The sequence below is a fragment of the Cygnus atratus genome, chromosome 1, assembly GCF_013377495.2.
Source record: "Cygnus atratus isolate AKBS03 ecotype Queensland, Australia chromosome 1, CAtr_DNAZoo_HiC_assembly, whole genome shotgun sequence".
NCBI lineage: Eukaryota > Metazoa > Chordata > Aves > Anseriformes > Anatidae > Cygnus > Cygnus atratus.
In genome coordinates, this window is record NC_066362.1 from 104,192,527 (window position 1) to 104,205,279 (window position 12,753).

General features: G+C 36.3%; 1 protein-coding gene across 3 annotated transcripts in view; it reads left to right on the plus strand.

Annotated features, from left to right (window-relative positions):
- USP25 (ubiquitin specific peptidase 25) overlaps nucleotides 1–12,753 on the plus strand; it is a 92,890-nt gene that overhangs the window by 54,316 nt on the left and 25,821 nt on the right. For all 3 annotated transcript variants that reach the window (XM_035545640.2, XM_035545641.2, XM_035545642.2), the window contains exons 7-14: nucleotides 2,990–3,127; nucleotides 4,065–4,141; nucleotides 4,858–4,931; nucleotides 6,445–6,593; nucleotides 8,975–9,102; nucleotides 9,924–10,019; nucleotides 10,345–10,506; nucleotides 12,202–12,410. In XM_035545640.2, coding sequence (XP_035401533.1) covers nucleotides 2,990–3,127; nucleotides 4,065–4,141; nucleotides 4,858–4,931; nucleotides 6,445–6,593; nucleotides 8,975–9,102; nucleotides 9,924–10,019; nucleotides 10,345–10,506; nucleotides 12,202–12,410 — 1,033 coding nt within the window. The remainder of the gene's footprint in view (nucleotides 1–2,989; nucleotides 3,128–4,064; nucleotides 4,142–4,857; nucleotides 4,932–6,444; nucleotides 6,594–8,974; nucleotides 9,103–9,923; nucleotides 10,020–10,344; nucleotides 10,507–12,201; nucleotides 12,411–12,753) is intronic.

Consider the following 12,753-nt stretch of genomic DNA (forward strand, 5'->3'; position numbering starts at 1 on the left):
ATGTGCCCTCCCAGCTCTCTTAGCTCCTGCTGCCATGCAGCTCCTGCTGTATGCAGTAAGGCCACCTGAATATTTGGTGTGGACTGGATCTTCAAGAAACTTTTTATTGTCACAAGGAAGGGGTTACTGTATTACAGGTTAGCACATCCTTCCCTGTGTTTCAACATTATTGTTATGCCATTGTCCTGGCATACTGATTGAGAATAATGAATGCTTGCTATGCATTAAACATCTAGATTGCCTTAGAAGCATTTCTTAATCATAGATCGTCCCAACATCAGAGCATTAAGAAGTTGCTTATGCGGGCAAGATGGGTGATAAAATAGAGAACATTTACGATGATAAACTTTCCGTACAGCTTTTGTTTTAAAATTGATTTTAACTTTTTTCTTATTGCATGTAGAGTGTACTTGAATATTGAGAGCTTTGTGCTGTGCTGTAGTTACTTCAGCAGTTCTTTTTGTTCTGAAATGTGAGTCCTTTGTAGAACTGTCTATGTCTTGGGGACTGGCTCACATCCACTTGAAGATTTTAGGCTTTGTTTAGTCAGAGTCGCTGTTTGTTGAGCTAATGTCTACATGTTCTCATCAAGGATGATGGCAAATGCGTTAAAGAGAGCTTAAAAAAAAAAAAAGATTTTACTCATTTTAGAGATCCTTTTTTTTGGCTTTAGAGAAGCATTTGTTCTGAGTAATCATTTTGAAATCAGGAGCCAGTTGATAACCCAAAACTACAATTATTTCTGAAACTCAGCAAAATAAGTAGCGTAAGACTGGGTGGGTAATGCAAGAGTGCTAATTGCTTCTGTAATTCAAATTTAATAAAAGAAAGATGATATCTAGATAATTCTGTGGTCAATCATGTATATTATGCATGTGAACAGATAATTGCTAGTTCTGAAGCGTCTTGATAAAATGTATCTAAAACTTCTGTTCATCTTTAGTAGATCACTTTATGAAAATAGAACAAATCACTTTAGAATTTGTTTCTCTGTTTTCTTGTTAGAAATTGATTTAAAGATGTAAAGGGAAAACTGATTTCATTCTTTAATTATGAAGATTTATTGCTGAATTAGGGTGGCATTTGACGAAGTCTTCAGCCTTTTCTGTGAACATTGGTTATAATTGGTCACTTTTTTGCAAGGTGGACAAGAAGAGCAAGTAAAACATTTTGGGGATTTACATGACTAGAAGTAGTTTTTAGGTAATAAGCAGAACTCATTCCAATTCCACACTATGCATGGTTTTTAAAGCTGAAATAAAAGACTGTATGTACTAGAAGCTTTATGTGCACTGGATTCACATGTGAATAACTAAACAGGTCTGCTCTTTGATGAGCATGTTTGTCACCAAGTAATTCCAGTTTGGCCAGTATCTGACATCTGTGCTGTGTTTGAGAATACTTTGTTCTACATACAAGTGGATATTACGTGGGTTTTAATTTCACAAGTGCGTGTCAACTATCTGCTCAGGACTAAGAATGATATCCAATCTCCACAGCAGTAAACCTGTGGATTAATCTACGGTGTGATTGATTGTGTTTCAATTTACTTGTTTTTCATTATACAGGCAGAAGGTATTTCTTTTGTTTCTCTTCTGGAAACCAGAAAAAAGAACTACATATTCTCCATAGATAATACTTTTTTTTTTTTTTTTTTAAGTTGTCAGGAGAGCAGGCTATTTCTCTTATTTCTGTTAAGAGAAATAACAATCTATTTACACCTTATAAATTCAGAGTCTTCAGTTAACAAAAAAAAACTTGAAACATACTAGGCAGTGCATAGGCTCACAAGTAATTCTGCTAGATTTAGAGAGCGATGCTAAGTCAACAAAATCAATGCATATGGTTGCAGCGTTTTACTTGAGGCTTTGTAAAATCTGCATGTACTAACTGATAGGACTGTATGTGGTGTCCTTTGAGGAACCTGCATGCTTTCAATTTTCTTATATTAAATGAAGCTTGCATGCTATTTCTTATCTCATCTCATTATTCTTGTGTTGTATTTTTAATAATTCACCCAACTTCATTTTTTTTCTTCTGCTCAGTGTATCAGATGCACACATAATTGTAAATAGCTTTACTCCATTGTTTATCCAATGAACTTCACTTTTGCTATGTCGGAGTTGCATGATAAGTCTAGGGATATGTCATACCTGATAATGAGATGCAATGATTATATGGAAAAATATTTTTCTTATAAAACTAAATTCCATCGATTATCCTGTAGGGAAAAGGTTTCTCTTTTCTTTTCCCCTTTCGTTCTCCAGTATGGTTGTAAGCTATGTATATCAGCTGAAATTTGTTTAGTGGCTCCCAAATAAGATTCATGGTAAGACATACAAAATTGGGGTCACATGCCTAATAGAAATGAGCATGGAGAAGTTGGCTTGTGGCGCTAGGTGTGTAATATTTAGTAGTAAGTCTTGGGATTGACTGTTCTGTCTTAAGCACAGCTCAGCTTGTCCACATGTCCATTCAGCCTTATTTTGAGCTAAACAGCCATGTCTAGTTGTGGTTTCATGGAGGTTTCAGTTTTTGAAGTGTAGTTTTCTTTCCAGAGAACATTATTGTGTAAATAGGACGTTATCTGTAATCAGGACAAGAGGCAGTGGGAGGTTCCCTCTGAACATCAGGAAGCACTTCACTGTGCAGCTGACCAGGCACTGGCACAGGCTGCCCAGAGAGGTTGTGGAGCTCCTTTGAAGCTCCCTGGCATGGTCCTGGGCAGCTGGCCCTGGGTGTCCCTGCTTAAGCAGGGGGCTGGACAGGATGGCCACCAGACGTCATTTCCAACCTCAACCAGTCTGTGGTTCTGTGATAAAACTAAAAAGTAAAAGCCAGGCAACACAACCTTGGTAGTAATGCAAGTAAGCTTAAGTATTAGTATGACAATTGGCAGAATATATGCTTAGCTCATTCAGTAACACTTTTTTAAACTATGTTTTTGTTACTGCTTTGTTAAATATTTTTAATTCTTCTTCAAATACAGGAACATAGGAATCTGCCTTTCATGCGTGAATTGAGGTACCTGTTTGCACTTCTAGTTGGTTCAAAGAGAAAATATGTCGACCCATCTAGAGCGGTTGAGATTCTTAAAGATGCTTTTAAATCAAATGATTCCCAACAGGTAATTTCTGTGTAATTTTATTCAAAATTATGCATGCTCTCATATGGTCATCTAGCAATAGGGAATACTTAAAATGGACAATCAAAAATCCAAAATGTCCACAGGTGCTGAAAAGAGAATTCTAATTATCAGTCTTTTTGAACTTTTTTTTCTAATACTGTGATCTCCAGTAACCTTTATTTAAATAAAAATAAAAAACGAATTTAATAAATAATCTCTGGCATCATGACTACCAGACGCAGTACACTTTCTTTTTATTATATTAGAAACCTCAAAGTAAAGTACCTAACACCGTTTTTGAAACCTTCTTAGTAGTCCCACTTTTTTGCTTTTAGGGCTTAGTTTAAATTCTAAGTTTGTGGTTTTTGAAAGAGTTTAATTTTTCTGATCTCCAAGTATTACATCCAAGGCCGTATAAGCCAAGTATACTATCTGTCTAGATATTGGTTTGGTGGGCCATAATATTCATATTCAAGGATCTTGCCTAAATCACTGCAGGTGTATTTTGCTTTTCTGAGAAACACTTCATGTCTTCATAAGATTTATTTTTTGCTCATGAGGTTATATGGTTAAGGTATTTAGTTGCAGCAACATGCTGAATTTAGTGCTTGGTGAAAGTAATATTAGTCACCACTTGTTAGATACCAAAGGGTTTGAACAATGGGATTCATGAGATGCCTTTGAACTGCCATGGTATGAAAGCTGAGCCCAAGTAATAAGAATCACAGGACTCTCTAAAGACTGAGGAATACTAGAGGATTAATGTGCTCTGAAAGCTACCCATAAAAAAAAAACAACCATGGCATAGTCTTAGGCATAGTGTGACTCTGGAGTTCTTGTAAGAGGATGTGCTTCTATGCTGATTGTGTAAAGTGGTACTTCATTGTATTCTGTAATATATATGAATGTTTACTGACCATTTAATATTTTCCAACAGCAAGATGTTAGTGAATTTACACACAAATTATTAGATTGGTTAGAAGATGCCTTCCAAATTAAAGCTGAAGAAGAGAGGTAAGATTGTTCTACTACTCTCTAAATTGAACATTTCAATAAGGAAAAGGCAAACCAACCAAACAAAGGTCCACTTCTAACTGTGTGGCTGAAAAAGATACAACTCTATAGCTTGTTTCAGTTAAAATGTAATTTTCCATATATGCTGATACTTTCAATTTACCATTAATTTTCTTTTTCACCTTCTTCTTTTGTGTTAGAAATCTTGATGAATGAATTCCAAAATATCTGAACAGTAGAGATATATATTGTCAGTAATGTTAGCTTTTTTCTCACTTGAGTGCAGTTTTACTTTTCAATACTATACTTTAAATTCTTCAAAACCTTGCTCCTGTTTCCCTTTTTAGAAGATAATGTTCATAGTTTGTGTAAGTGAACATCTGTAAACTGTCTTTTGAATATACAATTGTTTCTAGAGTGTTGGAAGAAATAGTTTTTTTTTACAAGGGCTATGTGCAATTTAACCACTCACAAAATGAATTTGATTTACATAAATTTTCTTGAAATGAAGCACTTCTGAAACTTAATTTCAGATTGTACTTACCATTGCAAATACGTGAATTGTTATTGCCTTTACTGGAAAGAACAAAACATAATGAACTGTAACTAAGTAAAATAGGTGGCATTTCCATAATGAATTCAAAATATTCTACTCTTATTTTTGTAAAAAGATTTGTGGCTTTGTGGGATCTTGTGCTAACACACTCTGTTTTCAGGGATGGAGAGAAACCAAAGAACCCAATGGTGGAGTTGTTTTATGGACGATTTCTAGCAGTTGGTGTACTTGAAGGTATGCACCTGAATTTGCTTGGACTTCTGTGCTGGTGCCTGTTGAGTGCTTATCTAAGTACCCAGGTGAATGATGCAGTTACATGGTTTTAGCTGTCTGCAGAAGTACACTTGGAGAATACACCTGCAGTGTGTGTCAAAAGGTTTGTCCTGAGAATATGAGACTGAACGTGAATGTAGTGAACTTCAGCAATCCAGGAAGACTGTTTTGATACCTTTCAGGAGTTGAGTGTATGTCCTGAAGCACAGAAGTTAAGGGGAGACGCTGAGCAAAAATGGTTGCAAGAACTGATTATCAGGGCATTTTTGCCCTGCTAAAGGTGCCACTTGCTAAAGGTGTACAGAAGTCAAATGACTGCATTTCCTACAGCTAGTCTCTGACGCTCTGCTTCACTTTATAAAATTTTAAATTTCAATTATTGCATTTTCTTCTGTACAGTTTCTGGTACGGATAACTCACCTTCTTAAAAAGTATTGTTCCTTCAAAACAAGGAACCATTGGAAGCCTGATCAAGGGCAGTGTCAGAGAGTGTGCTGAGGAGTCAGAGAGTGTAGAATGAGCTTCCCTTTGTTATCTGCATATAATTTGCAGAATTGCATTATTTTATATTTCCAGGAGGCGATCAGCTGTGAAAGCATTTTTAGTGTTGCTTATTCAGTCCGCATCCCAAGAGCAAATGATTCTTGAGATGTGTTTGAATGAAGCAGCTATAATCTTTAAAGTGGTTTCCAGGTTGTTTCTTGGCCTGGAATACTGTAGCTAATGCTGCTTTGCTGTTAGACTTAAAAACTGTTCTCCAGATTCCTTGCTACTAGCTAGTATTCCTATTCTTCTGCTCTGCATTTGAGTACTTTAATCCCTCACATTCTCATCTCAACAGAGGAGATATAAAAAACAAACCAAGAAAAAGAAACTGGCTGATGCAAGAAGACTAAATTTATTTCATCCTAAAGTCAGTAACAATTTTAAATTGAAATCACTTGCCACCCATATTTCTTCTCATGTTTAAGCTTACAACTTTATAGACTGTTACCAAATTATGATCTTGTTTTCAGGACAGAAATCGTGAATGTGCTCTTTTGGCTTTTTTTTGCAAAATGTACTTGTATAAAGGGCTGCTTCATACCAGCAGTTCCACTGACTGATGATACGGTACAGGGTTGTACTACTCAGCTGCTATTTGCAAGTGGAGGACTTTGACTTCACATCACAGTTTTACACGTATAAAACATTGTGAGATTTTTTTTTTTTATAACAGATAAGTGCAGAAACAATAAAAATTATTTAAGAAGAAAAACAGTCATTTTCAATGTTATGTTAAAGCGACTTCTGAACTATCTTATTTTCAGACATATAAATGAGTTGCTCAATAAGGAAATATGAGTATTGTTCAGTACACTAGGCCAGGTGACCTAGGATTGTTTGTTTGGTGGTTGTTGTGTTTTTGTTTTATTTTGTTTTATGGTTTTAGGAATGATCATTTAACCTTTAATGTTTGATTTCTTATATGAAGGTAAAAAATTTGAAAACACAGAAATGTTTGGCCAGTATCCACTCCAGGTTAATGGCTTTAAAGATCTGCATGAGTGCCTAGAAGCTGCAATGATAGAAGGGGAAATTGAATCTCTCCATTCAGAAAACTCTGCAAAGTCTGGTCAAGAGGTGAGTTGAATGCTTCTGTGGGCTTCTCTCAAAATGTTACTGTCATGCTCTTTATTTTTCATTGTTTTTTGTTGTTGTTTTTGTCTTTTTTTTTTTTTGTCTTGTGACCCACTGTTTATTGCTCTGCATGTTTTGATGGCTGGCATAATGGGATCATTAATTTTGGGGCTTGTATCTCCTCTAGATTATTGAGAGAATCATCTTTTGGTATTACATCACTGATTCTGACCTGTTGTTGGTATTTGATCTCCAGAGAGGTCATATGTCTGTTCTTTTTTTTTTTTTTTTTCTTTTTTTTAACCTTTAATGGTTAAAAAAGGTTCTATAGTGGATGGAAGGATAGTCACGTACTGTTCTAGAGTGTTAAACTTTGAGCTCTGTGAAGGTGTCTGGGTTTTAATCAGTGTAGCTTCTTAGCATGTGAAAATGAAGTGACATAGTCATATTGGCAGCAGTGGCAAAATGAGAAAGTTAACATTAAAACCTAATCTAGAAAACATTACTTTATTACTACCAGGGCCAAGTAAATTGATTATATTTCCCTGGACTTAAATAATTGATTTGTAGTGGCTGCAGCTATTAGTAGTGCTTAAACATTAATGCCTCAAAGTTAGAAGATTTGGAATTACTGAAGGAAGCTGAATTTCTTGTCTCTGCTGAATAAAGTCTTCAAGTGGCATTCATCCGAGGTGGTAGATGTCTAATTTGATATGGTAGTCTTGTGTATTGAGAGATCCATTTTATCCTAAAAGTAAGATCCTTTCTTGTTGCAACCATTCTTTTTAATGGGATGTTTAGTTCATTGTTCACTGTGTTTATAAAAATAGTGCTTAAAGACCTCAGCCATGCAGTAGGGTGTTGGCACATGAGTTAACATTCAAACAGGTAAAAAGAAACATTCCCTATCCCAAGGAACTTAAATCCAAACTCAAGAAAAGATGGAGGTCAATGTACACACATGGGGTTAGAAGTAAGAGGAAAATAAGATAACAGTTGTCAGCACCATGGTTGATGAACTTCAGCACGTTAGGAGTTTAGTCATTGTTAAGTGGTTTGGGGTCTTGCAATAGAAAGGTTTTAGGGAAGGATTGTGATTTGGGTTTGCTGATTTTAGCACTGAAATTTACTGCTGTGTGAAGGAGCTGCACAACATAAGTTATAATTGGCTCCTTTAAAACTGAGGAGGTGCTTGGTGAAGGCTGACATAGGCAAGACCAGGGAAGGCAGCTCATTTTGCGTGGAGGATGAGGAGGTACTTTGAAAGCAGCGAACTAGGAAAATTCAGCAACAGCCTGGGTAGCTGTTAGAGCGGCAAGACTGTTTGCTAAGGCTGGGCGAAGGGAGAAGAGAGGAAACATTGCACTGAGTTGTGAAATAGTAAATAGTCTAGAACCTAGACCAGAATTTTAGCCATGAGCAAAGGAAGAAAAGCCTGTCTTGGAGGTATTACATGAAAAGAATATTCAAGACGTTTTGCTGGGTAGAGAGCTTGAAATGAGCCCTGAGTCAAATGCATTGGACATTGGCATCAAAATTGTCTGACAGCCATGTCTGCAGTAATCAGGAGAAGCTCAACTTGATGTTTAGACATCCAAAACATATTAGACATCTATAAATGCATAGACTAAATTTTTTTTTGGGGGGAGTGGAGATAAAAAAGTAATTCTAATTCAGGAGATGGAATTGAATTTGTCTTATAGTTGGGTTTACTGAAAAGCAAAGTATAAAAAGAGACTAAGGATAGAGCATCATTGAATACCCAAAGAAAGCTTGGATAAGGTGATAATAACATGTTCATCCACGGACAGGTTAGCAGTGATTATGAGAGAGAAAAAACTTCAAGAGGCTTTTTTTATACAAAGGAGATTTCAAGAAAAAAGTTTTCAGTTTTACAGTGCTGAGAGCACTTACTGATGTGTAAGGAGGTCATTAGAAACTTAGAGTGTTATCAGGTGAATGAAAGGGTCAGAAACGAGTCTGAGGGAACTAGAGGGAAGATCACTTCATAAAGTATAAACAAGCCTTTCACTGGCCTTAGAGAGTTATAGGAGAATAGAACAATTGGCAAGGCAGAGAGGTTCAAGAGTAGATTGCTTTTAGTACAAGTGAGATAAATGTGAAAGGAAGAAGCCTTCCTGCCTTCTCTGCTTTAATGCAGTTAGCAGTAGGTGAGTTGAAATGCTCTGATGTGCACGGGTGACAAATGATCTCTGTTTTTTGTGAAGTTGAAAGACAGAAGCTTCAGAAAGCTTATGCTGATACACTCTCTAAAAGCAGTTTCTACCACAGCTATGTCAGTGTGCAAGTATTGTACCATTATTACTGCAGTTCTGTTGCTGAAAGACATTCATTGTGGGTTTTTCTGTTTTTGTTTTGTTCAGCACTGGTTCACTGAGCTTCCTCCTGTCTTAACTTTTGAGCTATCAAGATTTGAATTTAATCAGGCTTTGGGGAGACCAGAGAAGATACACAACAAATTAGAATTTCCTCCAATTTTATACCTGGACAGGTACAGTATATTATCTGCAAAGTCTTAGTATAAATATAAATTTAATGTCATGAGTTTGGCGAAGTTGCTAGTGTATCTCATACTCAGGTAAATCACAGTAAATTTCTATTCTATCTGAAAAATTTGTAATTTCATGGGTTTCAGTGACTGTTTCAGAAAATATACACATATAACAACTTAAGACATACTGCTACATCATGCCAAAACCCGCTTACACTTCAGTTTTTAACTTATTACTAGGTAGTTATATACACAGGCAAAATACTCAGTAAAATGTCACTGTCTTGCAGTGTTTATTGGTCAACTCAGGAAAGAGGGTGAGAAAAGTCAGATATTTCATGGTGTTCCAGATAGACTGCATGGTTTGAAGATACTCAGAATTTAAGGACCTGCAGCATCAGTGCATGATGTCTATATGTAGAGGTGAACTATCACCATGGCTTTCAGTTAGATACTAAATGTTATTTGTGAGCCTAAGCAATGAAGCAAGATTATTGCTACCTGGCTGCTTCTAAAACCACTTTAGAAGCTTTCCTAAATATTTGTTTGTATACATTTATAGGACGCATCCATGGTATGAACAGAGCTTTTGACACTGGGGATAAAACATTTCTGAAAGTTGGGGCACGGGGATGGGCATAATTAGTTTACTTCTCAGGTCTGTTCCATTGCTTGATATGTTGTAGGTAAAACAAGTTTTGGAGAGTGAATTTTTTTTTCTTTGTTTTTTGATTTTAGCACTAAGTGTCATTGCTGATGAGTACAGACCTTGTTTTCAGTGTTCTAATTATATGAGCTGATGTAACTTTCATGTTTTACAGGTATATGCACAAAAACAGAGAAATAACAAGAATTAAACGGGATGAAATCAAGAGACTCAAAGAGTATCTCACAGTTTTACAACAGAGATTAGAACGGTACTATAGATAATTGTTCCCAGGGTAAATGGAAATAATGTTATGGGCTATGTAGAACAGCATAACTCCTTTCAACTCTACATTTTGTGTAGCTGTTTGCTGTCAATTTCACTGCTGTATCTCTCTTCTTTTATTGTTTCCTTTGGAAACTGTTTAAGCATGATAGTTGTGGTTTATGAAACTTGCTGGGAAAGACTTGCTTTACTTAATTGCAGTCAACCAGAAAAAATCTGTTTGTTTGTTTGATTTTTATTTTTTTATTATTTTTTTTTAATTTTTTTTGGTATATGTGAGTGATGGCATTAATACATTTTATGGTTAACAGATATTTAAGCTATGGTTCTGGTCCTAAACGATTCCCCTTGGTAGATGTCCTGCAGTATGCCTTGGAGTTTGCCTCCAGCAAACCGGTGTGCACATCTCCAGTGGATGACCTGGGTGCTAGTGCCCCCTCCAGTGGGACGCTGCCTGCCCAGACCTCACCCAGGTAAGGGCTGCCTCCCGACTCTCCTTCTAGGGTGCGACACAGGTGATCTGTTCAGTGTAAACCCAACAGCTGAAAGAGAAGGGAAGAAATCTCTTGCATTCATTGGATTGATACAACTAGGCATCTCCTAAGGCTTATAGTGTACGATTTCTGCTCTCTTCCTAGAAATATTTTTCATCATGACAGACTTAAAAATAAATAAAGACAAAAAGTTAATAATCTGGGGTTGTCTAATGTGCTTATAAGAACTTCTTCAGGTGGAGAACTACCATTTTCAAATGAAACACAAGAACTATAGTGCTTGATGGTCCTGAACATCAAAACTTGTGTAGTTTTTTAAACAGCAGGTCGTTGTCCTTTGCTTACTTGAAAGGATATCTACATTTCCAAATAAACACAGTATCTGATGACGTTACTGGTTCCCAGGTGGCTTATATTGTTTTAAGAATCTGAATTTGGGCAGCGTGTATGTGCTGCAGAATTTTCAGGTTTCTGGTGTAGACTTTTTTAATTTTTGCTCTTTTTTCTACTTTGCTCCTCTTACATTTCTGATTGAGATTGTCAGGAACTTAACAGCCTGACTTTAAATTCACAGTAGCCAAAGCATTAGGGAGATAAATGTCTAAGAAAGTTCTTTTTCTTCATTACTGAAGTTAGTAACTGTTAGTAATGGTTAATAAAATAGAGTGCAAATTAGGATAGGTCTTGGCTAGGTGAATACTAACAATTTATAACAGAACTTTTTATATTGCATTCAGGAAGCTGGGCTCTGGTTCAGTCAAGATATTTATATTTTGTACTTTGGTGAAGTGAAGTAAATAAGTCTAAGAAGCTTTTAAAAGATTTCAAATGTATTACTGATAGAATGCCTATATATATCTACTGATGACTGATAAGAAAAGAAATGCTTTTAAGTTGTCATTGATTGCATGACGTACAATATCAGAAGTCCTATACTTTGTTCAGATTCCTATATAGAAAGTTTGTTTTGTAAAAATTCAAGCATTACAACTTTTGTCAACCTGTAGAAGTGTGAACACATTTTGAGGAGTGACACTAAGCTCTTAATGTTCTGACAATGTTCTGAACTACAGAAGACTTCAGGTTCCTCAGGCTGTATCGTGGTGCCATACCCAAAGTAAATAAACAGTGGCTTGCTAGGAAGGTCTGCAGATTCATGTTACGCCTTGGATTACATGTATGCCATCTTGTTGATAGGAGGAGAAAAACATGTAACAGATTTTCATTTTTAATATTCTGCCGCTCTTATAGAATTTTTGTAAGTTGGCCACTTTAGTGTTTGAATTACAAGACTTGCTTGGAACAAGTTTAGTGCTAAATTCACAGTGAGCCATAAATATTAGAGTCTCTTTTATTGTTTTTATTGTGTGACGTTATCTGAAGGTGTTGAATAGCATTTCAAGTAAAGTAAATTGTGACTTGACCGATCCAATTCCTTTATTTATGATAATAGTAACCGAAGTTGTTATTGTACTAATGTGGTATACCACAAAGTTTTCAGGAGTTATGTAGTAATTTTCATATTGATATTTTAGGTACTTCTCTTGGATTGCTCTGTAGGAAATTACCATTAATTTTTTTGTATTCAGATTAAAAGCTTGTTTTTATAGTGCAGCGTTTAGTATGTGTATGTGATGATTCAATTTTGGTATTTCATGTTTCGAATGAATGCAGCACAATAGATCAGCAGGGGCCTTCCTCTTCAGATGTTCCAAGCACATCTCCTGTACAAAGATCAGTAATACATAAACCATTCACACAATCACGAATTCCTCCTGATCTGCCAATGCATCCAGCACCAAGGCACATCACTGAGGAAGAGCTTTCCGTCCTAGAAGGCTGTCTACATCGCTGGAGGACTGAAGTAGAAAATGACACTAGAGGTATTGGCACAAACTGGAGAGTGTAGCCACATTTGGAAAGGATTTCTGGACATGGGAAGCGGGGGGGGGGGGAGGGGGGGGGGGAAGTAGCCTTAATGTGCATGTGTGTGTTGAACTGTTTTTCGTACTTCTGAACTTATCTCTAGCATATAGGAATGTAAGTCAGTTATACATCTTAGTAGACTGGAGGTATATTGACTGAAGATGCAAACGGCATTGAGTTTAGTTTAGCACAGCTTTTTCAACAAAGGTTTCTGCATGCAAGGTATTGGGGGAGAGTAGAGCAAAATGGAAGTGGGATCCATGCTGAAGGACCATCTGCAAATGCATTTTAGCTGTCAGT